At 41.8% G+C, this 27696-nt stretch overlaps 1 protein-coding gene across 1 annotated transcript in view; it reads right to left on the bottom strand.

The window, feature by feature from the left end:
- The window catches only part of kcnh2b (potassium voltage-gated channel, subfamily H (eag-related), member 2b), a 285472-nt gene that overhangs the window by 113544 nt on the left and 144232 nt on the right, over window positions 1-27696 (bottom strand). Inside the window, exons 3-6 of the mRNA XM_069151235.1 lie at window positions 12449-12604; window positions 10791-11004; window positions 9950-10284; window positions 9655-9866 (exon numbers count right to left, since the gene is read on the bottom strand). Coding sequence (XP_069007336.1) covers window positions 9655-9866; window positions 9950-10284; window positions 10791-11004; window positions 12449-12604 — 917 coding nt within the window. The remainder of the gene's footprint in view (window positions 1-9654; window positions 9867-9949; window positions 10285-10790; window positions 11005-12448; window positions 12605-27696) is intronic.

Genomic DNA, 27696 nt, shown 5'->3' with positions numbered 1-27696 from the left:
ATATACACACAGCTCAGAGCTCACAACGTAGCAGTGGTTTTACAGAGTGACACAGGATGTAGAATCGACTGTATTTTAAATGATTATCATTATAAAATGAATAATACATTTCACTGTCTGGAGTTAAACATGTTTGGCTGACGTTGCTGCGTCTCAACAGGCCGAGGAGAGGACGTCTCAGAAAATTAAACCAAATAAATCCTTTCAATTCAAATATTTTTTGTCACCTCCTTCACAGTTTCTCTGCCAGACAGCTGAGCATTACACTTTGGAGAATGTGTCTTCTTTTTTTTAATACAAATCCTTTTTGTAAAAAAGTTAAAGAATATAACCCAAAAAGTTGGACCTTTTACATTTGCGCCAGCGTGTTAAGAAATCAAAATAGGGATCCATTTATTCATAATCCATGAATCAAAAATTGTTTCTTAACTCTATCAATTCTTATATATCCCTGTTTTTATTGTCTCCCTCCCCGAGAAGATAAATACTCCTCCATCATGTGGAGCTCATAATGAGCTGAAAAACCAAACCTCTGTTCACATTTGTTTAGTTTAAATAACAAAAGAGTTTATTCAAACAGGATGTACTCAGTGTTGACATAAAGAGAGAAATGCAGTGTTACTCTTAAACCAAGGTTCATATCAAACTGTGACTCTAAAACCAAAGTCCATACCAAACTGTCTCTATAAAACCAAAGTTCATACCAAACTGTCTCTATAAAACCAAAGTTCATACCAAACTGTCTCTATAAAACCAAAGTCCATACCAAACTGTCTCTATAAAACTAAAGTTCATATCAAACTGTGACTCTAAAACCAAAGTTCATACCAAACTGTCTCTATAAAACCAAAGTCCATACCAAACTGTCTCTATAAAACCAAAGTTCATATCAAACTGTGACTCTAAAACCAAAGTCCATACCAAACTGTCTCTATAAAACCAAAGTCCATACCAAACTGTCTCTATAAAACCAAAGTCCATACCAAACTGTCTCTATAAAACCAAAGTTCATACCAAACTGTCTCTATAAAACCAAAGTCCATACCAAACTGTCTCTATAAAACCAAAGTTCATACCAAACTGTCTCTATAAAACCAAAGTCCATACCAAACTGTCTCTATAAAACCAAAGTTCATACCAAACTGTCTCTATAAAACCAATGTCCAGACCAAACTGTCTCTATAAAACCAAAGTTCATACCAAACTGTCTCTATAAAACCAAAGTTCATACCAAACTGTCTCTATAAAACCAAAGTTCATATCAAACTGTGACTCTAAAACCAAAGTCCATACCAAACTGTCTCTATAAAACCAAAGTCCATATCAAACTGTCTCTATAAAACCAAAGTCCATACCAAACTGTCTCTATAAAACCAAAGTTCATATCAAACTGTGACTCTAAAACCAAAGTCCATACCAAACTGTCTCTATAAAACCAAAGTCCATATCAAACTGTCTCTATAAAACCAAAGTCCATACCAAACTGTCTCTATAAAACCAAAGTTCATACCAAACTGTCTCTATAAAACCAAAGTTCATATCAAACTGTGACTCTAAAACCAAAGTCCACACCAAACTGTCTCTATAAAACCAAAGTCCATATCAAACTGTCTCTATAAAACCAAAGTTCATACCAAACTGTCTCTATAAAACCAAAGTCCATACCAAACTGTCTCTATAAAACCAAAGTCCATACCAAACTGTCTCTATAAAACTAAAGTTCATACCAAACTGTCTCTATAAAACCAAAGTCCATATCAAACTGTCTCTATAAAACCAAAGTCCATACCAAACTGTCTCTATAAAACCAAAGTTCATACCAAACTGTCTCTATAAAACCAAAGTTCATATCAAACTGTGACTCTAAAACCAAAGTCCATACCAAACTGTCTCTATAAAACCAAAGTTCATATCAAACTGTGACTCTAAAACCAAAGTCCATACCAAACTGTCTCTATAAAACCAAAGTCCATATCAAACTGTCTCTATAAAACCAAAGTCCATACCAAACTGTCTCTATAAAACCAAAGTCCATACCAAACTGTCTCTATAAAACTAAAGTTCATACCAAACTGTCTCTATAAAACCAAAGTTCATATCAAACTGTGACTCTAAAACCAAAGTTCATACCAAACTGTCTCTATAAAACCAAAGTTCATACCAAACTGTCTCTATAAAACCAAAGTCCATACCAAACTGTCTCTATAAAACCAAAGTCCATACCAAACTGTCTCTATAAAACCAAAGTCCATACCAAACTGTCTCTATAAAACCAAAGTCCATACCAAACTGTCTCTATAAAACCAAAGTTCATATCAAACTGTCTCTATAAAACCAAAGTCCATACCAAACTGTCTCTATAAAACCAAAGTCCATATCAAACTGTCTCTATAAAACCAAAGTCCATACCAAACTGTCTCTATAAAACCAAAGTTCATATCAAACTGTGACTCTAAAACCAAAGTCCATACCAAACTGTCTCTATAAAACCAAAGTCCATACCAAACTGTCTCTATAAAACCAAAGTCCATACCAAACTGTCTCTATAAAACCAAAGTCCATATCAAACTGTCTCTATAAAACCAAAGTCCATACCAAACTGTCTCTATAAAACCAAAGTCCATACCAAACTGTCTCTATAAAACCAAAGTTCATACCAAACTGTCTCTATAAAACCAAAGTTCATACCAAACTGTCTCTATAAAGCCAAAGTCCATACCAAACTGTCTCTATAAAACCAAAGTTCATATCAAACTGTGACTCTAAAACCAAAGTTCATACCAAACTGTCTCTATAAAACCAAAGTTCATACCAAACTGTCTCTATAAAACCAAAGTCCATACCAAACTGTCTCTATAAAACCAAAGTTCATATCAAACTGACTCTAAAACCAAAGTTCATATCAAACTGTGACTCTAAAACCAAAGTCCATACCAAACTGTCTCTATAAAACCAAAGTCCATATCAAACTGTCTCTATAAAACCAAAGTCCATACCAAACTGTCTCTATAAAACCAAAGTTCATATCAAACTGTGACTCTAAAACCAAAGTCCATACCAAACTGTCTCTATAAAACCAAAGTTCATACCAAACTGTCTCTATAAAACCAAAGTCCATACCAAACTGTCTCTATAAAACCAAAGTTCATATCAAACTGTGACTCTAAAACCAAAGTTCATATCAAACTGTGACTCTAAAACCAAAGTCCACACCAAACTGTCTCTATAAAACCAAAGTCCATATCAAACTGTCTCTATAAAACCAAAGTTCATACCAAACTGTCTCTATAAAACCAAAGTTCATACCAAACTGTCTCTATAAAACCAAAGTTCATATCAAACTGTGACTCTAAAACCAAAGTCCATACCAAACTGTCTCTATAAAACCAAAGTTCATATCAAACTGTGACTCTAAAACCAAAGTCCATACCAAACTGTCTCTATAAAACCAAAGTCCATATCAAACTGTCTCTATAAAACCAAAGTCCATACCAAACTGTCTCTATAAAACCAAAGTCCATACCAAACTGTCTCTATAAAACTAAAGTTCATACCAAACTGTCTCTATAAAACCAAAGTTCATATCAAACTGTCTCTATAAAACCAAAGTCCATACCAAACTGTCTCTATAAAACCAAAGTCCATACCAAACTGTCTCTATAAAACCAAAGTTCATATCAAACTGTCTCTATAAAACCAAAGTCCATACCAAACTGTCTCTATAAAACCAAAGTCCATATCAAACTGTCTCTATAAAACCAAAGTCCATACCAAACTGTCTCTATAAAACCAAAGTCCATATCAAACTGTGACTCTAAAACCAAAGTCCATACCAAACTGTCTCTATAAAACCAAAGTCCATATCAAACTGTCTCTATAAAACCAAAGTCCATATCAAACTGTCTCTATAAAACCAAAGTCCATACCAAACTGTCTCTATAAAACCAAAGTCCATACCAAACTGTCTCTATAAAACCAAAGTTCATACCAAACTGTCTCTATAAAACCAAAGTTCATACCAAACTGTCTCTATAAAACCAAAGTCCATACCAAACTGTCTCTATAAAACCAAAGTTCATATCAAACTGTGACTCTAAAACCAAAGTTCATACCAAACTGTCTCTATAAAACCAAAGTTCATATCAAACTGTGACTCTAAAACCAAAGTTCATACCAAACTGTCTCTATAAAACCAAAGTTCATATCAAACTGTGACTCTAAAACCAAAGTCCATACCAAACTGTCTCTATAAAACCAAAGTCCATACCAAACTGTCTCTATAAAACCAAAGTTCATATCAAACTGTGACTCTAAAACCAAAGTCCATACCAAACTGTCTCTATAAAACCAAAGTCCATACCAAACTGTCTCTATAAAACCAAAGTTCATACCAAACTGTCTCTATAAAACCAAAGTTCATATCAAACAGTGACTCTAAAACCAACGTTCATACCAAACTGTGACTCTAAAACCAAAGTTCATACCAAACTGTCTCTATAAAACCAAAGTTTATACCAAACTGTGACTATAAAACCAAAGTTCATACCAAACTGTGACTATAAAACCAAAGTTCATACCAAACTGTCTCTATAAAACCAAAGTTCATACCAAACTGTGACTATAAAACCAAAGTCCATACCAAACTGTCTCTATAAAACCAAAGTTCATACCAAACTGTCTCTATAAAACCAAAGTTCATACCAAACTGTCTCTATAAAACCAAAGTTCATACCAAACTGTCTCTATAAAACCAAAGTCCATACCAAACTGTCTCTATAAAACCAAAGTCCATACCAAACTGTCTCTATAAAACCAAAGTCCATACCAAACTGTGACTTGTGTAACACCTCTGAGTCTAAAGAATGAGTCAGTTACCTACGCTGCTTGATTTGGGGCTGAATCTTCTGAAAGTACCACAATAAATGTCTCAACAAGAGCCTCTGAAGATTGAACCAGCAGATTTAATAAAAGACACTCTGGCTTTTCAATTTTATCATCTAAGAAAACATCAGAGCATGAAAGTAGAAGAGTTTATAATTTATGAAGAGGACTTGGTTAAAACAAGCATTTGCAAACTAAATTCAAATTTGTATAAGACTTAAAAATATAGAAATAACATTTTGGAAATAAGGAATAATAAAGCATGTAAATGTATGATCATTATTGCATCTGAGATCTGTGATTACAGAAAATGTGTAATCTGCTTTATAATCCAAAGAACATGACAGATATGATAATGACTTTGTGATTAGAGACTTGTGATAGATAATCATTACTTGTTGACTCTTTAATTCCTATTTAATTCCCCTATCATATCGTATATTTGTATTTCATCACTCAGAATGTTTTAAAAAACATTGTTTTTACATGGAATACGTCAACAACAGCAGTAACTTGATAAAGTATTACACTTCCTCGCTCATTCAGTAACTACTCCACATATAACAGACACTCAGTAGTTCATTTCATACTAAACAGTAAAGTGAGATTTTGCACACTCACTTATCATCTTCATTTTGCATCTATAAAATGCAGCACAGTGCATTTTGGGATGGTTAGAAATGACTGCCGTTGCCATGGACACAACCTTTTTTGTTTCATTGTGGAACTTTTGAGGGTGCTGCATAACAGACAAATTTACACACACACACAATTCTTAAATGAAGGACTACCTAGTAAATAATGAGTGATTCACACACACACACACACACACACACACACACACACACACACACACACACACACACACCAGGAGCCACCTAAAAATGATCTTGAGTCCGTCACAATCTCCATCAGTGAGTAGACGTTAATCCACATTTGACCTGTTTGTCCCAAACCTGCTGAAAATCAGAAGAATCACAACTTTGAGACTGAATTACAACTCAATCTGCCACAAACTCAAAACAACACGACTGTTGTTTGTGTGTTGCATGTTCCTACATAGGAAACCAGAAAAAATAAAAGCTGCAATCATCACCAGTCTGACGTACAGTATCTGATCCACAGGTCCTCCTGACATCCACAACACTTCACCAGCTCATGCAACCGAACCTCAAACTTCAATCCAACTTCTTCTCGTTCTACCTGATTTATTTTCAGGAGACGGTTCCTACCACTTTGCTGCTGGGCGCCGTCCATGGCTCCATTGGATCCCACTGTGGAGCGGATGTGACAGGCTGCTTGAGTACAGAGGCTACGAGTATAAGTGAGTTTACCCTACTGTGTGTGTGTGTGTGTGTGTGTGTGTGTGTGTGTGTGTGTGTGTGTGTGTGTGTGTGTGTGTGTGTGTGTGTGTAAGGCACTTAAGGTGGGTGTTCACGTGTCTGCAGGAGTACCATGTATGGAGCTGGGCGTGTGTCAGGAATACTGTATGAGTGCTGTGATGGCTGAGTGTGTGTGTGTGTGTGCAGTATATCTCAGCTAATCAAGTGTCTCCTATAGGACACAGTCATGCCACACAGGAGTGGCACTCAAGTGTGTGTGTGTGTGTGTGTGTGTGTGTGTGTGTGTGTGTGTGTGTGTGTGTGTGTGTGTGTGTGTGTGTGTGTGTGTGTGTGAGTGTGTGTAAGTGGGAAGTGAGGCATGGTGTGCTCAGCCCTGCATGCCTCTCCAAACACTTGAGTCTCTTCCTGGGCATCATCTCAGCCTCTCCACTGTTCATCCATCCAGGATCCCTTATTATCACTATCAGAGTCGCACCTGCACTCAACTCAATGTAAAAGCTCACACAGAGCAAAGACTGCTAATGCTAACAAAGAATAAACCTTTACATTCAAAGGCAGCTGGTTCATTTACATTAAAGTCACAGGATCCTTGAGCCAGTGTGAGAGCAGCCAGCTCGGTCACGAGGAGCCCAACATGCAGGAACAGTGCCAGGAGTGGTTCGGGATGAGAGAGAAGCTCTACATCTGCTCCTGTTCGGGGTGTCGGAGGTTTTATGGAACACGTGAATTATTCAGCCTTGTTTGCCTTTCGACATCATCTTCTTCTCGGCTCCTCTGAGGGATCGCCGAGACCTGTCGTCACACCGCCTGGTGTGGGGCTGCCATCTGCAGGCCTGAGCTGGTGCTGCAGGCGCTCTTTAAAAAAAACAACAACAAAAAACATCATCTGTGAGCAGTTGTTCTGAAGGATTTATCATCAAAGGGTGTGAAGGTTTGACGACGAACCAGAGATTATTTTTCTCTCTACTTGAACCAATCAGTGAAATCAGCTGCTGGAGTCGGCTTTCAGACTCCACGGGGAGGGTCAGAGGTCAGGTGGAAGCGGGACTGGAGGGAACACAGAAACACCCTGTGGTTTGGATGGTATTATGGGTTCGTGACTTCGCCCCCCTGCTGTGTTTCTACTTCACAAATCCTCGGTAAAATGTGGCTTCATATAAAACATGCAGAGGAAATAAAACTCATGCTATGTTTCCGTTCGTCCTCACAGCTTTCTATAAATAGCCATCTATAACATTTGGAGGCACAGCTGGTGCTGTTTCCTCCATCTGCACTTTAACACAACTACAGTGTGCAGCACCGGATACACTCAGGCTTGTGTTGTGACCTTGCCAGCTGCACCTTACATACTGTGTAGCATGATTGCATTCGATGTTGCATCATCCACTTTGGATTATTCTCTGTGTTCGTTCCCATTCTTACAGGAAGACAACAAAAGCATTCATGTCTCACACAAGACAACACAACACAAGACAACACAACACAACACAACACAACACAACACAACACAACACAACACAGAGGAGCCTCCACGTTCCTCTTCAGTAACCTCATCCAAAGTCCTGGCAGAGAGATTAACTTAATCTGTGTTCAGACTGCTTCCAACATGGACCTCCAGACATGACACAAAAACACACACACTGAACACTTGGGATATAAAACATAAATACAGACACACTCTTCTCCTGCTTACTATCAAGTTCAACTCACAATATACCACCGGTTTTTAAAGAGGATCCTCTGGCATCATCATGCAGTGTTGTAAAAAATGAGGTGCATGGACATGAATGCATGAGAGAGTAAATTTGTAAGGATGTTTACATAGTCTTTGTAATTTAACGTGTTTGTACTATTAAATTCAGAGAATCAGTTTTCACGTTTTTAGCCTGTTAATAAACTGGAAATGACTGAAAGGACAGAAAAACTAAAATATTTAAGACTCATATTTCCTCTGAACAAAGACAGACGTTTAAGAAAATGTTTTTATATTTTTTTTTTTTTTAAATGACAGAACACAAAGTGACTGATTCACGGCGGGCTGTTAAAATCTGTCACTTTATGAACGCGTTTTTGAGTATTTTTTTAAATACATTTTACTGTTTCAGGGAGGTTTGTCAGACAGGAAGTATTCTTGGTTTGTGGTCCGTCCCCCTGCTGCTCGTCAGCTCTGTGAATCCTACAGGAGATACTGTCTGGGCTTCAATGGGGAAAAAAGGTTCGTATACAAGGAGCTGATTGATGAGACGCTGAACTGGAAATCAATCTGAAACATTAGCTGTGAACGCACACAGAGAAATGTTTGTGTGTCACACTGACTCTGAGAAAACAATACCCACGACTCGATGACATTAAAGACATTTCTTTTACTGCTGCTCATTCAGCTCCGACTGTTCAAAGACTCTCAGCTGATTAAAACCAGGCAGAATAATGATCTGTGATGGAACCTCCTAATTAACCTGCTCCTCTGCAACACCTTCCTCTGATTAAGTAAAAGGTAGACGACTTAACTGCCCTCAGAGGAGAAAAGAAAACACACAACAACCACCTCATTAAAACCCTCCTCTGACAACCACACCGGAAAACAGGCTTTGTGATCTTCAGTGAGTTTTTCACGTGTTTACTAAATACAGCAGCAGAACGATCAGAGCTTCCACATGGTTTCCTCTTCTGAGTCTCTTTAACTAAATTACACTGACAAACGAAGGAGAAAGAAGAAGAAGAAGCAGAGGTGGTGAATCCAGACATACGTCGTACTTCGGGGACAAACCACCACTCGCCTCTCTAAGTCTGGATCATCATTCAAGATACTTAATGCTTCATATTTCTGGATATTCAATCTCATACAGCCTGAATGCAACCAGCTGGTTTACAGGAAGTGATGTAGTACAGTGTTCCTGAAGCAAAGAGTCAACTGCAGATGACAGACCTTCAGAAAAAAAAACAGGAGCAGAAAGAGGGAGAAGCTTTTTTTTGAAGGAGGAGGTGAGATGGCAGCCTGTGAGACAGGAAGTGAAGCGACTCGGCTGGAAGCTGGAAGCTTGTGAGAGACTAAAGGGAAATTAAAGCGCTGCATCACAACACCCTCTGTCTGCTTCTCCCGGTAATTACCAGTAAATGAACTGCAGCCACAGCACCTTTCAACATCATCTCATCACAGCTCAATCAGTCTCTGGAGCAACAAGCATCATCTACCCAGACAGACTCACGGGGAGAGGAGGGAGCTCGCCGCTGAATCATTCATGACACATGAGCTCAAACACTTCACCAGAAACGGACCTCTGCCGTCAGCGAACCTCTGTTGGAGAATAGAAGGCGGCACCAGCACTCAGACTGATGTAGAAACGTGCCAGCAGCCCGGACTGGTTCCGACAGACAGCACCCGGATCACAGCGTGTCTCACGCCAAGCCCTCCACACCTGGACGCTCCTACCTGCGTGACCTTCTCCGTGACGTGGTGCGTCCGGTCGATGAGCTTGCAGGGCGCGATGATGTCCATCTCCCCGGACGGCAGCGCGATGAGCGGGTCCGGCTTGAAATCCACAAAATTGAGGGTGATCTGAGGGATCTTGGAGATGGTGCGGTACCGCATGAGGTCCGAGTCCGACGTGGAGTTCAGGATGTTGGACCTGCTGTTTACGGCACCTGTGGACACAGAAGTTGACCAGTGAGGTGAGAAATGAAGAGGATGATAGAAAAGGTTCTGTTTTCCTCCTCCTCTTCCTCACCGGTGCTGCTGCTGGCCGGCTTGATGCTGGCCCTCCGGTTCTTTCGGTTCCAGTCGGGCCTCATGGCCTCGATCTCGTCCACGGAGGAGGCACGACGCATGCTGTGGAAGCTCTCCCGCGAGCGGCTGTGCGACAGGGAGCAGTTGGAGGCCGAGCCGTCCGGGTTGAGGCTGAGGCGGTGGTGGTGGTGGGGCGCTACGCAGGGCGAGGACTGGGTGAGGGGTCCCACCAGGTGGGGCGGAGGGGGAGGGGGAGGGGGAGCTGCAGCGGGCTCCGAGCACAGCAAGGTGCACTGGTCTTCCTGCCGGTCTTCTGGCCAACTCTGTAGAGCTGACCTATAAAACACAAGAGGACATCAGGTATGTTTACAGGTTTGGGATGAACTGGCTGATTCAACTGAAACTAAAAGGTGCATGAGCAGAACCGTGGTTCCTAAAGATATGAGCTCATTAGGATTTCATTTCAGGACACATTTCAGGTTCAATTGCTATAAATATCTTTAAGTGGGAAGATAAATTAAAAGATAAAATCAAGCGAGTACATTTCACATGTTACATTTAATTACACTAAAATGAGCCCCATTGTGAGGTAGTGCGATGTCCGTAGTAATGTTGATTTGATATGATATCATTTCTCAAAAAAAAGTGGAATTTGGGAGTTAATGAGCCTGGCTGGGAAAATCAAAGCCTTAAATATGAGTTGTAAGTTGTGAGTGACATAATATTTTTAGGTGAGAAAGTTGCTGTTAATAATCATTCCTGTTCCACGTCATCAGTAAACAACCCTCTGCTGACTCGTCTCTCTGCGTCCCCCCCGTCTAATGTCCTCCTCCAGCCTCTACCTGCTTCCGCTGAGCTGCTCCTGGTGGTCCGGAGATAGGAGGGGAAGGGGCAGGAACTCCCCCAGGCCTAAGGACTCCGGGAGGTGGTGGTCCTGATGCAGCGGCAGAGGAGTCGCCGTGGGGATGTGACCGACCTCCGCGTCGTCCAGAGACGCCTTACTGTTGGACAGGGAGCGCAGATGTGGGAGACGCAGCTTGAAGCCTCGTGGACGGCCTGGAGGAGAGAAGGAGGAGGAGGGAGGAGGGGAGGGGAGAGGAGAAGGAGGAGGAGGGAGGAGGAGAGAAGGAGGAGGAGGGAGGAGGGAAGAGGAGGAGAAGGGAGGAGGAGAGAAGGAGTGAAGGAGGAGGAGGAGGAGGGAGGATGGACGATGAGACGTAAGTGATGCTTTTCTTTCTATATCAGTTTTATAAAATCTATTAATTACACATTATAGAACAAATCTTTAGTTTTCATGCAGTTTAGACGGAGAGAGTGAAACGCAGGTTCTTATTTTTCTGTTGCAACATTTACAGATGTTCCTTAAACGCCTCACATAAACTCCAGAGACTGTGTATAAAAAATGGAGGTTTCCTGAAGAACCGTTTTAGATGTCGCCATCTTGGCCATCTCAAAGTAGTCCCGCCCCTAATTATTCATAACTGTAAGCCTTCGTGGGGAAATTGGCTGGCTTTTGAAAGCAGCTTCAAGAGTTCATTTGAAGATCTCCAGTTTTCAGCTGTCCCTTGTGAACTTCCTCTTTCAGCCCTGGAGATGATCGTGTGTGAGCAGACAGAAGTGAACTACCTGCCTGCACACTAACACACCTTCAGTTACTGCAGCGTGCGTTTCTCAGACACGCATGAGGCCAAAAATGAGTTTGAAAACTGTTAAATAATGTTTTTTAATGTAAGATTTATGTACACGAGTTGAAACAGAGTGAGTTAATACCACAAAAGTATTTATATGGAAACGCTGCTGCTCGGCTCACTAAGATTTACTCCTGTAAAAAACGTAGCACAAGTTACTTGTTTTAAAATGTAAAATGTTCTGATATGAGAACGTGTCGGTGCCATTAAAATATTGACGCTCAGCCTCAGAGTGACAGGTGGATTTAAAACTGAGGCAGAAATGAAAACAGGACTCGTAAACAAGTCCAGAACATGAGAGGATATTGTAGGTGGAGAGATTTAGAGATGAGCTTTCATAATACAGATTCAAAAACAATCTAGCAGAATCTGGGACAGACTATTGATTCCATTATGGTTTCAGACACAAAGTTAAAAACAGGGAAAACAGCAGAGAGACACTTGATTCTAAATGTTAGTGTCCTACTTCCTCTGTTATCCCTTTGGAACATTAAGTGTGCAGACAGTTCATGGAAAAGGCTTCTTTTTTTTCTTTTTTTTTAAACCAAAAATACAGAGGATTGACCAAATAGAAGTGCTTTAATATAACGATGACGTGGCCTTTCTGAGCAGTGGAACGGGCAAATGATGCAGGTGAGTTAACACGAGTCCACTTCAGTTACTGGAAGGGAAATGTACATGAAGAGGAAAGCAAGGTGAGGATTTATAGTGTTTAATATGAGTTTAAATAAAGTGCACTCATAACATAAGCTGATCTCAGAGCTCAGAGTCACAGAGAAAACCTGATGAGATGAGCACCGGTCAGCAGCTACCTGTGACGAGCCAGGTGGGCAGGCGGTGGTTCAGCTCCTGTCGGTGGTCTCGGAGAGCTTCATCTGACATGACCTCGAAGTTCAGGATGAACATGATCACCACGCCATCCTCGTTCTTCACGGGCACCACGTCCACCATGCACAGGAAGCAGTGACCTGCGGGGGTGCAGAGGAGTGTTTTAGGTGGAGGACGAAACCTCCAACCCTGGAGGAGTTATTTAAGAGAACAGCTGAAGTACAGACAGCTGAGCCGGCGTTTTACAAACAACACGGTTTAATGACTCAGTGAACACCAGAATAAATGTGAGCAGAAGCACGTCGTGCATGATGAGCTGTCGCACACGCAGCCGTGCATGCCACGCGCATACGGACTAATTACACAGGCCCACTTTCACTCACACCCGTTTTCATTCTCTCTCCTTATTAAATGTGCATCTGCGCGTAATCAGCTCACACTGAGTTCCCTATGAGGCCGGGCGCCGCCGCTAATCTGCGCTAAAACAGATAAATCAGCGTGAAATTAGACCACGTGACGGTAAGTGGCCGGGCTCGGTCACACCAGCTGACTGGGAGACAAAACAACATGACGTGCTGGTTTTTAAAGCAGGAACGTGAATCATCAAAATACACACATTCACACACACACAAACATACACAAAGCTGCATTATTGTAATTTAAATCCTGATGAAAACCCAGAGACAGAATCAATACAACTACCTGAACGCAGTCGGACCACATTTCAAAGTGGATGCACATTTTCAACATCTTTTAAGCACTTTTTATCTAGAAACATACTGAAGATGAAACATTTCAAATGAATGATGTCCCAACTTCTTCAAATTATACAAGAGATTTAATCAAATTACCACTGAGTCCCTGTTCAGAAAAGTTCATAACCTGAACACTAAAACTATGAAATATTCAGAAATCTCCAAAAGTGTGTTGTGAATACGTAAACGATCCTTCGTGATAAACTGCAGTCACAGTGTTTCTGTTCCATGTGGAACGTCTTATCCTTTCACAGTGTGTTTAAACTGAACACCATCTGTGTTAACAAAAGAAAGAAAAAGGCATTTTAATGACGATAATTTTACTCTCAAATATCAGTCATGTACTGAAGATGATCTGTGAAGTCGTATCATCCTGTTAAACTGTAAGAACTGATTTCATCTGTCCTTCTCGAACATTAAAACTTCACTGTATAAAACCAAGAAACAATAACATGCCTCCAATCTGCGGTTTCTAAATAAGAGCTTGTGTTGGTCCTCAGTTTTTAGAGAATTTGAGAAAGCTTTTTATTTCCCTGCTGTAATCCTCACGCTCATATTTGTTTCCTCTCAACACGAACCAAAGTGGCCTCGTGATGTCAAACAGCTCCCGACGTACCTGAGTCTGAAGCCTCGTCTCTCACCTGGACGCTGAAGGCAGCTACACGGCCGAAGCCACGGCTCGGTGTGGGCAGAGAGGAGCACTTCAAGCCGACACGCTAAACTGTGCAGTGAGTCTACTGCACGCCTGCCATTCATCTCACATCATCGCTGCAGAGTGGGCCCAAAGCCGATTGGACAGCAGCGTAATCCCAGGAAGAGAAACAAATATGAAACACAGGGAAAACGAAAGGATTACACCATCTGGCCATATCTACTGGAGCGGTGTGCGTGTGTGTGTGTGTGTGTGTGTGTGTGTGTGTGTTTGCATGCGTGCCTATATGAGCACACGTGTAGGTAGATGACCGGGCTCATGCTCATTCATAAGATACTGGGTTGAGTCCATTCATGCCTGTTCTCATCAACAGCCTTTAATCAGTGAAGGTGTTGCTGCCTGACGCCTAAAGCTGCTTTCCGAAGCTCAGCAGCCACCTGACCGAGGCCACATCCACATCAGAGCTGCTGTCCGTGTTCACATGTTCTCACACAGAAGAGTGACAAACGAAACAACAAACACTGTCAGAAAATATCCACTAAAACTGTGTTAGTTATTCTCCATCTCCATCATCATCAGTCTGAGTAGGAATACAGGTGGAATCTGTTTTATAGTGTAGAGACATCTACTGAAGAAAACGTTTGGAAACAAAGCAGACATTTTCTGGAAAAATATTTATTTTTCAACACATTTCCTGAAAATACTTTCATAAAAAAAAGAAGCCAAAATGATTAAATTCTCTCATACGACTTTGTCAAACAGATTAAATTGGATTAATAGATTCCCCTACTAATTATATAATTATGTCACATGAACAGTAACCGAGACAGATTTCCAGCACTGGTCCTCCCTCTGGACGGTTTTTAATTTTAGATATCATGTTTCTGGGTGGATCTTCCCCTCAGAGCTGCTGTGTTTATTAGAAAAAGTTCCAGGAAGTACAACCCTGCCTACTAAAAAGAACTGACGCTGAGTAAAATGTAAATAAAAACAAAATGCAAAGATTTGCAAATCATATAAACCCATGTTCAACTGCAAATAGACGAAAGACAACATATCGAATGATGAGTAATTTTATTGTTTTATAAAAAAAATATGTGCTTATTTTTAATTTGATTCTAGCAACACGTCTCTATAAAGTTGTTCCAGGATGATGTTCACCACTGAGCTGCATCACCTCTTCTTTAAAAACAACACTCTGGAAACCTTTGGGAACCGATGAGACCAGTTTCTGGAGTTTTGAAAGTGAAATGTGGTCCCATTCTGGCCTGATAGAGGATTTCAGCTGCTCAACAGTTCAGGGTCTCCTTTGTTGTATTGTTCATGTCCTGATGCTCCAGATGTTTTCAATGATTGACAGGTCTGGACTGCAGGAGGCCAGTTTATCAGAGGACTCTTCTACTAGAGAACCATGCTGTTGGAATACGTGCAGAATGTGGTTGGACGTTGTTCTGCTGAAATAAACAAGACCTTAAAGCAATAAAATAATACATTTTTCTCAGTTTCAACATTTCTATGTTGTCTTTGGTCTAATGTTTAATTAAATATGGGTTTACTTCAATTGCAAATCATTGCGTTCTGTTTTTATTGACACTTTGCAAAGCGTGGCAACTTTTGTACCGGCAACTAGTTTTGTCCTCACTTCTTCAGTCCCCCGCTCTGAAGTATAAAAAGGAAACAGCTCTGAGTATGTTTCTGTTCTGATACAGAACACAGTGATGTGATTGTGGATGACAGATGTGATTCATATGAACACACACATGTGCACACTCACCACAATGTAAGATTAAATGCCAACAAAAGAGGATTTAACTCCGGATGATTGTTGAGCACTCACTCTCTTTTTTCACTTCTGTGTGTGTGTGTGTGTGTGTGTGTGTGTGTGTGTGTGTGTGTGTGTGTGTCTGTAAAATGAACTGTTTATTATTATGAGTGTGATCTCTCTGTGAACTCCCTCCCCAGGTTCAGGACCCTCCATTGAATTGGTTCTGGTTCTGGTTCTGGCTAGCCGGTCCACCATGAATGGAAGTCAGTGCAATGTCCTCACAATGACAGCAGTCCAAACGTGTTTGTGTATGTGTGTGTGTGCGTGTCCCGATTTTTGGACGAGACATAAATCAGGCATTGAGGCCACATATCTGCAGAGCGTCGGACCTCTCTGCCGGTGACCATCTCACCGTCTCTGTCTACTGTAAACGATTTCCTCCGAGAGCGTCTGAAATGAAACCAGCTCGGATGTTAACAGGGCAAATGCCATTTCATCTAAATGCTCCGGCTGGATGTTTTCCAAATCAGCGTGTTTCATCTGATAATCTGATTCAGCGCTGCTGATTTACAAAACTGCAGGAGATTATCACAACGAGCTAAAACACATCTAAAAAAAGCACAGAGTGCAAACGGCTCACGGTGGAGCGACGGTCCGGTGGTCGAGAGGCTCAGAGGGTCTCTCACACACACTCACACACACTCTCACACACACACACACACACTCTCACTCTCACACACACACACTCTCACACACACACACACACACACACTCACACACACACACACACACTCACACACACACACACACACACACACACACACACACTCTCACACACTCTCACACACACACACACACTCTCACTCTCACACACACACACACACTCACACACACACACACACACACTCACACACACACACACACACACACACACACACACACACACTCACACACACTCTCACACACTCTCACACACACTCTCACACACTCTCACACACACACACACTCTCACTCTCACACACACACACTCTCACACACACACACACACACTCACACACACACACACACACACACACACACACTCTCACACACTCTCACACACACACACACACTCTCACTCTCACACACACACACACACTCACACACACACACACACACACTCACACACACACACACACACACACACACACACACACACACTCACACACACTCTCACACACTCTCACACACACTCTCACACACTCTCACACACACACACACTCTCACTCTCACACACACACACTCTCACACACACACACACACACTCACACACACACACACACACTCACACACACACACACACACACACACACACACACTCTCACACACACACACTCTCACACACACACACACACACTCACACACACACACACACACACACTCACACACACACACACACACTCACACACACACACACACACACACACACACTCACACACACCAGCAACTAAACATGTAAAGATCCACTCCGATGCTGTAAAGGGTTGGCTCACTGGGCAGCTCTGTGTGTGTGTGTGTGTGTGTGTGTGTGTGTGTGTGTGTGTGTGTGTGTGTGTGTGTGTGTGTGTGTGTGTGTGAGAGAGAGAGGAGGGGGGGTGCTAATGTTTTAGCATACTGTAGCAACTGAGTGGGAGTTTGTATTAGCTGTCAGCATGGATCATTTTCTGGAGTGCTGTCTTAAATCTAAAAGTTAATCCTCTACCAACATAACTTCTATGTTCACATGCTTTGAAGCAAGTGAGAAAGATATTCTTCATTATAGAGATGATAGTAAATGACTTTGTTCTCTACCAAGAACAACCAGATGGTTTTAGTTTCCTACTCTGACTCTTTGAAAAAGATCAGGATGCATAATGAAACCGAACTGTTCTGGCCTCTTGACTTGTGCTCCCACAATCCTCAGAGGCCTGTTTGGATTATTAAAGAAGGGCTGAATTATGTAACAGCTGCCCCTTTACAAGGTATAGGTCAACCTGGGTCCAAGCTCAGTGGTATTTAAAGCACTCAATCACTTCACATGAACCTGACTGATAGGATATCATTGAATTTAAAATTCCAGCAAGCAAAGAGAGATGAAATGAGGAGGATCAAGATGAGGAGGGTAAACACACACACACACACACACACACACACACACACACACACACACACACACACACACACACACACACACACACACACACACACACACACACACACATCCCAACCCCAACCCCAACCCGACCGAACATCTCATTGTGGCCTGGTGGGCTCGGAGGTGGAAAGGTGGGAAGGATTATCAGTTTAGGAAGATCTTTCTTCCATCTTATCAGGACATGATTGAGAGGATTGGAGAACAGTAAACAGATTTGATCACCGGATGTCAAACCTCTCAACGCTGAAGCTGAGACGATTCGATCAACACGACAACTCTAAAGGAGGTTTCAGAGTCCAACTTCTTCAGCCTGATGAACAAACACCTCTCATAAAAATAAGGCAGAAAGTAAACCTGATTATATAAAATGAAATGAAATAACATTTAATTAAACAAAAGAAAAGACAAATACAATTTTAATAAATTTAGAAAAAATAGAATAAAATGAAATAAGATGCACCTAAACAAAAAAATGTACCTAAACAATATGAACTATCATGAAATAAAATACAATTTAACTGAACTAAAATTAAAAGAAAAGAAAAAAAAATATATATATATTTTTTTTAACAATAGAGAATAAAATTAAGTGAAATAAATTTCACTTCAATTAAACAAACTAAAAGAAAATACAAATTCCATAAGTCAAAAGCGTTCTGGTCCATCATCATCATCATCATCATCACCCAGTACTATTGTTATCACTGAATGCTGAAAGCATTAAAATACTACATCAGTGCCGGGTGGAGCTGTAGAAGCAGACTTTACTGTAAAGCATTGCATCGACTCCCCCTAGTGGACAACAGCTGTCTCTACACATCACATATTTCTGCTGCATGTTTGAGATTTGAACTGAACTTTTAACAAGTTTCAGCCCTTGAATGTTGTAAATCAGATCACTTCTCTTCATCTGTGGTTTGTTTAGATAAAAATGTATTGTCTGATTGTATTGTGAGGATCATCACAAACAGGTTTACGAAGGACATGAAAAGTTATTTAGTTGTATACCTCAGCAAATGACTAATTATGACCGTACAGTAAATCATAAGCACTTTATTTTCAGCAAAAGTCATTTGTCTCATCAGGGTAAGAGGAGAACGACAGTTAAATATGAACATATACATATTTATTTTCTAGTATGGCTCTTGTTCATTTTCAAACTGTTGTGAAATACAAATCAGTTACACAACTCAGAGCTACTGCATCCTGCAAACAATGTGAAGGCAATCCTCTCTTTGTTTTATGCCGTTACAGGAAGTGAAAATCAGTGTTTCCTTCAGAGTCATATCAGAAATCTGTTCGCTCTGGGTTTCTGTCCGTTACAGACCAACGGAGAAAGAACATGCAGCATGTCAGAGCATGAGGATGAGCTGTTTCTGCTCAAATGTTCTGTTCTGTATCACACACACACACACACACACACACACACACACACACACACACACACACACACACACACACACACACACACACACAGACACACTCCTCTGTTCCATCACTCTTTGACTCTTTGGCAGATAAAATAAATAAATAAATAAATAAAAGAGTAAAAAGTGCAGCAGCTCATTTGCACAGCTCCTCTGAGAGGACAGTAAATATTCTACAGGCTGGCTGGCAGCAGGACAACTGGCAGAGCCCCTGTTGTGCTGCTGGTCATATTCACAGCCAGAGACTGAATCCACACGCTGACAGGCTCACGCGCATTATTGCTTCAAAGTGTCATTCATCAAAAGAAAGAAATAATGCACATCGTTTTCAGCTGTGATAACTCCCATCATGTTAAAGGCACAATGGGAAAAGCTATATAGTGCAATGAATGAGAACAGGAGGACACCCTTCTGCTCCTTACTCTCACTGCAGGAAAGTCACAGTGCGTTGTGGGAAATATTAGATAAAATGTGATTTATATAGCGCCAAATCAGAACAAAGGAACATTACAACATTATACAGAGGAACCCAATAATCCAACAACTACCACGTAAACTAAGAGGGAAAAAAAACGTCCCCTTCAAAGGACAAACACCTCCAACAGAGGGAAGGAAAAACTCTCTTTTAACAGAAGAAACCTCCAACAGAAGGAAAAACTCTCTTTTAACAGAAGAAACCTCCAACAGAAGGAACAACTCTCTTTTAACAGAAGAAACCTCCAACAGAAGGAAAAACTCTCTTTTAACAGAAGAAACCTCCAACAGAAGGAAAAACTCTCTTTTAACAGAAGAAACCTCCAACAGAGGGAAGGAAAAACTCTCTTTTAACAGAAGAAACCTCCAACAGAAGGAACAACTCTCTTTTAACAGAAGAAACCTCCAACAGAAGGAAAAACTCTCTTTTAACAGAAGAAACATCCAACAGAGGGAAGGAAAAACTCTCTTTTAACAGAAGAAACCTCCAACAGAAGGAACAACTCTCTTTTAACAGAAGAAACCTCCAACAGAAGGAAAAACTCTCTTTTAACAGAAGAAACCTCCAACAGAAGGAACAACTCTCTTTTAACAGAAGAAACCTCCAACAGAAAGCAAAACTCTCTTTTAACAGAAGAAACCTCCAACAGAAGGAAAAACTCTCTTTTAACAGGAATAAATCTCTGTCAGAACAAGACTCAAACACCTGCCACTGAAGGCAAAGCAACTCATCTAAGATCTACATTCCGGCAGCACCACCAACACGACTGCGACCTCTGACCTCCCTGGAGAAGAGCAGCAGAAAAAGAATCTCCGTCGTGGACACGAGAAGAAGTTTCTGTAGTTTGTTTAGTCACATCAACGAGCAACAAACGGTCTGGTACTTGCTTAAAAACCCAGAATGCAATGTGGAATAACTGTGTCTAAATCACTAACTGTAGTATTTCCAATTAGATATGATGATAAGTACATCATACTGGAGAGATGAGGAATATAACGTTATTGGAAGGACCTTTAAAGATTGTAATAAATACATTCTTGGCTGATTTGTAACTGAACCTCCCTGTTTCGTGCACTGCGTTGAACACTGGTCCCTGTTCACCACTAGGTGGCAGCGCATAACAACTCTGTAACCCGTTGGAGGTGATATGCATGGTGGTCGATGCACAGTTACACGCACACACACACACACACACACACACACACACACACACACACACACACACACACACACACACACACTGTAAGTATTACCTTTAGAAATGGAGGGACATGGAAATAATCCGGTTATACTACACCACAGCACCGAGCCTCATACAGGTGTGTTACTGAGAGAGGGCTGGATGACCCAGTGGAAAAATAAATTGGTGTGTGTGTGCGCGCCTGTGTGTGTGTGTGTGTGGTATTTACCTGTGTGTGTGTTAATGTCATGCAGTTAATATTGCTGCCACACACACACACACACACACACACACACACACACACACACATCCCTCTGATCTTGGCCACCAGCTGTTCTCTGATAAGTGATATTCCATTACTACATCTTTTAATATTGATAACACAGACACACAGAGACACACACACAGCTGCCACATGGCCGACCCCTCCTCGATTGTTTGGGGATGAGGAGCAGTGGAAGGACAAACTGCTCCAGACAACAATTCATCAGCCTCCCTCAGCTGTAATAGAGACAAATGGCTGACTGCTGAGTGGACTGTTTACGTGGCAAAGTGCTACCTGCACTGTAATAGATGGTCCTGATGTGTGTGTGTGTGTGTGTGTGTGTGTGTGTGTGTGTGTGTGTGTGTGTGTGTGTGTGTGTGTGTGTGTGTCTGTGCAGGTGAGTGTGTTCTGAGCGTGTCCATGCTCTGGTCAGATGTGTGTGTATATTTCTGTTCCGTCTGATCTATGCGGCGCTGTGTATGATTGGTGATTGATGATTGATGGGAGAGGGGGAGAGGGGGTTCCATTAAAGCAGTTGTCCTGGATAAAGGATGAGGTGGTGGACCTGACTGTACCTGTGCTGTTTATTCAGGCCGGGAAACTTTACACTGGACGACTGGCTGGTCGACAACAAGTCTAACATTCAGAGGTCGTGAATGATGAAAACTCCCCATTAACCACTGGAGAAGTAGACTTCAGGGAGTGCTGATTCTCCGAGGTGAGCCGAGTGGTTTTACCTTCAGTCAACCTTCCACTCATGTTTCTGAAAGCGTTAAGGTCGTGATGCTGAAAAGATCAAAAGGAATGAGTAAGCAGCTTTCTAAATATTTCAACTGCAATCTGATAAACTGAGAGGGAGATGAAAGAAATAACTCCACGTGTGTAATGGAGGGTTAATAGCTACAGGACTGTAACTTCAGCTGGTTGGGATGTGTGAGCAGTGGTGCATCGATCAGAATGCAGATGTGATTCCAATCTTCTTTATTGAATATTATTTTGGGTGTGGTTGTGTATTAGTGTGTGTTTAAATGTGTGTGTGTGTGTGTGTGTGTGTGTGTGTGTGTGTGTGTGTGTGTGTGTGTGTGTCTCATGACCTACCTCTGCAGCAACAACTCAACATGCGTTACAGACATGCCCACAACAAGGGCTCTGATTGGCTGATTCTTTCAGTCCAGATAAGGACTAGTGAAGTCCTCCAATACCCTGTGGTTGTTTCTAACTTTCAATCTAACCACTGTATTTGTTTAAAAGGAATATCAGAGTTATTGATTTGATGACAAGATCAATAAAGATAATTACAAACAGCAGGATAAATATCGATGTTGTGTCTCAGACCGATCCCTTCCTGCCACTTAATGAGTGCAAAGATAATTAGACAGGCTGGTCTCTCCTGTCTCCCCTCCGCCCTCCTCTATAGATGAGGTGGGGAAGTTAGAGGATGAGATAATGGAGGAAGGAAGGATCACATGACTGATCACAGATTGAAGTCTTTGCATTGGTCAACACACTTCAGTGACCAGTAATGATGAGGTGGAATCAGGAGGTTAAAGGTTCACAGGAGAAACCAGCTTGTCCTGATCGCAGCAGGTTGACGGCGGTGGGTCAACCTGCTGAGGTGTTGGGTGGCAACCATAGTGTTGTTGAGACATCGACGCAGTTTGAGCGAGCATATTGTCATGTTGGAGAACCAAAAAACACACCACAGATATGAAACATCCACAGAGATGCAAAATGAAAACTCCCCATTAACCACTGGAGAAGTAGACTTCAGGGAGTGCTGATTCTCCGAGGTGAGCCGAGTGGTTTTACCTTCAGTCAACCTTCCACTCATGTTTCTGAAAGCGTTAAGGTCGTGATGCTGAAAAGATCAAAAGGAATGAGTAAGCAGCTTTCTAAATATTTCAGAAGAAAGACTCAAAGAGTCAAAAGTAGAGACACGGGGGATGAAAAAGACCTTTAAAGAGGCAAAAAATGACTACAAAGAGGCATAAAGCAACTATAAACAGACGCAAAACTATGACAATGAGGCGCAAAATGACCACAAAGAAACATAAAATGACCACAACAAGATATAACACAACCACGAGGTGCAAAACAGCCAGAACAAGGTGCAAAATTACCACAAGGTGGCGTAACATGATATCAAAAAAAGACCAAATTAGAAACCACATCATTTCTAGCTGCTTTGTGTCTTTCACCTTTTACATGTCTGTATTGTCAACTATAATTTAGTTTTGTTAAAATTAAATACAATACACAAACATTACATAAACACCAAAGTAATAGGTCAAAGGTCACTGAGGACAGCATCATTGAGCAGTCGTTTAGTTTTCAATCAAAATTTCATGTGCGTTTTAAATCTACCATCTTTGTTGTAAGTGGGCTGACAAAATATGTTCTTATAAACAAACAAGAGTTTCCACATGATAATAATAATGATATAATGGTAATATATGGTCATGATATCTGATTTTTTTTTTTTTTTTTTTTTATCTCAAATCGAGTTTAAAACAGTTGGACTGTAAAACGTTTCAAGGTGCAGTAATTACAAGATAAAACCACACGAACACACACACACACACACACACACACACACACACACACACTCCAAAGTGTGTCCCCTCAGGAAGGTGTGTGTGTGTGTGTGTGTGTGTGTGTGTGTGTGTGTGTGTGTTACTGTATGTGACAGTATGATAAGCCACCAGTGAAGGATCACTGGCCGCGCTGTCTCAACGTCTCCACCAGGAGTCCACGGTGTCAAACCCACTCAGAGGTTCACCTGCTCTGCCACCTCACACACTGCTATCAACAGATTACACGTTGGGTGTGCAGGTCGCACACCTGCAACGGGCCGGGTAAGTGATAAAGCCACATGTACACTACCTGATACTCATGCATTTATAAGTATGTATCACACACCGCTAACATCTACACACGTGACGGACTCAGGTTCCGATAGATTACATGTCAGGAGGCCTTCAAAACGCATGCACTACATTATGAAAAAAAGGTCTGAGTCAGCGGTATTCGGAGGTCATCTAAGTGAAGCTCACTTCACTTCACTGTTCACTTACATGAATTTAAACTGACAGAGACGCAACATGTAAATAAAGACAAAGTTCACTGTGCAACACAAAAGATTCTCAAACTCTCCTGCTTTGTTCATTGTTTAGGAAGAAAAGTTCACACTTCACACAGATGTTGTTCTCAGAATCACCACCAATACTTCACATGCATCTCTGATCTCTGTCCGTCTTTCACATATACTAAATGGTCTGTACTTCTTTAGCGCTTTATCAACTTTTGGTCTCAAAGCACTTTAACATGTTTTTCCATTCACCCACTAATGAGACAGATCACCATGCAAGGTGCTGCCATCAGGAGAACATTCACACTGATGGTTCACCATCAGGAGCACATTCACACTGACGGTTCACCATCAGGAGAACATTCACACTGATGGTACACCATCAGGAGCAACTTAGGGTTCAGTGTCTTGCTCAAGGACACTTAGGCATGTGGACAGGAGGAGCTGGGGATCGAACCACCAACCTTCTGATTAGTGTTCAACCCACTCTACTGTCTGAGCCACAGCCTCCCGAACATATCTGGACAACAGTTCGTCCAGTAGTATGAACATGAGCTGAGCTGATATTAGACGGAGACATGAAGTCACTGCAGACATCGAGCTTCCACGGTGAGATGGACTCACGTTTAATATCAATATCAACACTAAAAACTGCGATCGTGTGGCGGGTGAGCGAGCGGGAGACAGAGTTGAGCACCGGAGCGTCTGTGTAACCATGACTACGACGACCGGACACCGACGCAGATTATGAAGGTAGCACGTAAACAAAGTACAAAGTACTAATACCACACTGAAAATACTCCACTACAAATAAAAGTCCTGCATTTAAAACCTTACTTTAGTGAAAGTATGTCAGTATAAATGTACTTAAAGTAAAAATACAAACTGTGCAGTAAAATGCTCCCTGCCTGTTTACTATTATATGCTGTAATTAGGTAAATATTACTGCTGCATTATTGTGTATGTTACATTTTTACTGCCGTAAATGCATTTCCATGTCCTCTAATAAATGATAAAATTACATAAAAATGAACATTTCTGGGACACAACAAAAATTCAACAGAATAAATATTGATGATATTAAACAATGTCAATATTAAATACTTGTGAATATTCTCTAGACAGGATTTAATTGGGCATGGTGTTGCCTGGCTAATTAAAGCTTGATGCCCCTCTGTGAGCTCTATCAGATGTGGATTGAATCAGGAAGGGCTCATTAGCAGAGCGATACTTGATGTGACTCCTCTCTGGAAGAAAAGCTTCAATTATCGAGAGTCCGGCAGGGAAAAGGAAAAAGGACTCGTTTCACCGGAGCTGCCGGCAGTTTCCTTCGTTCCTTTCAACACGTTTCACTGCGTTTGCAGCAGTGAGTGTGCACGTACAGTACATAAGTGCTGTACGGTACATATTTGCACACAATGAGCAATTTGAGGAGAAGAAGAAGAAGCACTCCGTCTTCACTGCAAAAATGTTCCGTTATTTTATTAAACTGAAAGTAAAGATTTTTAAACAAATCAGTTTCACGTTAAAGGCTGTCGGCGATATTCAACAAACATTAAAGTCTCCTTTTGGCTCTTTCACAGTAATTAAAGGCAGAATTTCAAGTAAACCACAGAAGTAAAATAAAAAATGAAACCGCTCAGTGTCTTTTATTAGTATAATAAAAATATGAATGCTACTAAAAGCACTTTCACTCCTTTCTGCACAAGTAAAACAGCCTCTCAGTGACACACTTGACTTTTTAATGACTTCCAGAAGAAGGAGGTGGTAGAGGCAGAATGTAGTAATGGTGCCAATAAAATATTTCAATATGCTTGATAGACCAGATGTCAATGCTTTAATGGCTTCAGACTGCAGACAAGTTGGAACGGAAGTGTAAAGATGCACAATCAGGGAAGAACCCGGTCGTCAGTCAGCCTCGCTGAAGAACCAGGAATAAAAGAACCCACGAGGGACTGAAGTCCAATCAGCTCACAACACAGAGTGTCTCATGGTGACAGGGCAGGTCTGCAGGTCGCTGCAACTGTGTCTCAACACGTTGGTGCAGAGAAAGATGTCTGATGAGCTGCCGGCTGCTGTAGACTGACGCACTTTGGTTCGGACACTGGTGACTCCTTGAACCCTGGATGTTGCTGGTGATGTTCATTAGAAGTGAATGACATGATTATAGTATCATGATATCTAATCACACAAAGTATCCAAAGCCATCTGTCCATTTTCTTCCCATCAAAGCGGTTGGCGAGTCAGCCCAGACCTCCCTCACCCCAGTAACATGTTCCCAGGCCAGCTGAGATATATAATCCCTCCCGTGTGTTCTGGGTCTACCTGGCGTCTCCTGCCAGCTGGACGTGCCCTGAAAACCTCCAGTGGATGGAAGCATCCTGATCAGACGCCCGAACCGTCTCAACGAGAAAACGACAAGAAGGAGCCGCAGCTGTACTCTGAGCTCCCTGTGGAGGAAACTCAATTCAGCCAGTTGCATCTGTGAGCGGGGGACGGACTGGAGGGGAGCTCACCACGGAGCCTCGGCCGCAAACCACAAAACAACACGGCGTCTTCAGGGAGAAGCGGCTGGGCGAGGTGCAGAGCAAGCCGGGCCGATCCACGACAACATAGACGAGTATCTAAAGCAACTATTTAATCATCAGGTATTACCAAAGGTTTGTGTGTTCACAACACAAGTTGTGCTGCTGCTGTTTTCCTCTTTAAGACTGTGGAGCTACGTGAACACTGTGACCTTTAATGTATGCTGTGAACGAGGAATGAAGTGAGGAACGACAGAACTGGGACGTCCTGTTCAGGGCTGCAGTTATTCAACAGGATGATGATGATGATGATGATGATGATGATGATGATGATGATGATGATGATGATGATGATGATGATGATGGTTCCCCTCCTCCTCTGCCTCGGTCTGCTGGACGTTCCTGCTCTGTCTCTGAGTGCAGTCACATGGGGACAGTTTATCCAGACAGGTATGTACATTCAACATTCCTCAGGAAAAAGACACATTTCTGCCGGAGCAGAACGTCTCACGGCTCCGTTTGTTCCTCATCAGGGATTCAGAGATCAGAGAGGAGCGAGTTCACCGGAAAAAACACACGGGAAAATCCAGAATGTGCGGAGGTGAGTGTGTGTGAGAGGACGCAGGTGGTGGGTGCAGGCCATGAGGAGGTCACCTGGGCTGGTTTGAATAGAGCAGAGGAGCTGATTTGAATGGGAGAGTCTGTGGTTGGACCGGGTTTCTTAGATTTGTATACAATCAAAGAAACACATGCACACAAACATGTGCACTACTGTACGTTTATGGCTTAAATGCACATGTGCATGTCTGAGCATGTGTATCCAGCATCTTAATATTAATTATACACATAACTGTGGATACAGATCTACTTTTTTTGTTCCAGCTGACAATCAGTGTCTTCAGTTTCTTTGCTGGTATTCCTCTGTGT

This window comes from Embiotoca jacksoni, unplaced genomic scaffold (assembly GCF_022577435.1).
Source record: "Embiotoca jacksoni isolate LCO1_2020_lvr unplaced genomic scaffold, fEmbJac1.0.p SCAF_17, whole genome shotgun sequence".
Taxonomy (NCBI): Eukaryota; Metazoa; Chordata; class Actinopteri; family Embiotocidae; genus Embiotoca; species Embiotoca jacksoni.
The sequence above is the reverse complement of the archived record's forward strand: the minus strand, read 5'-3'. Positions and strand labels throughout refer to the sequence as shown.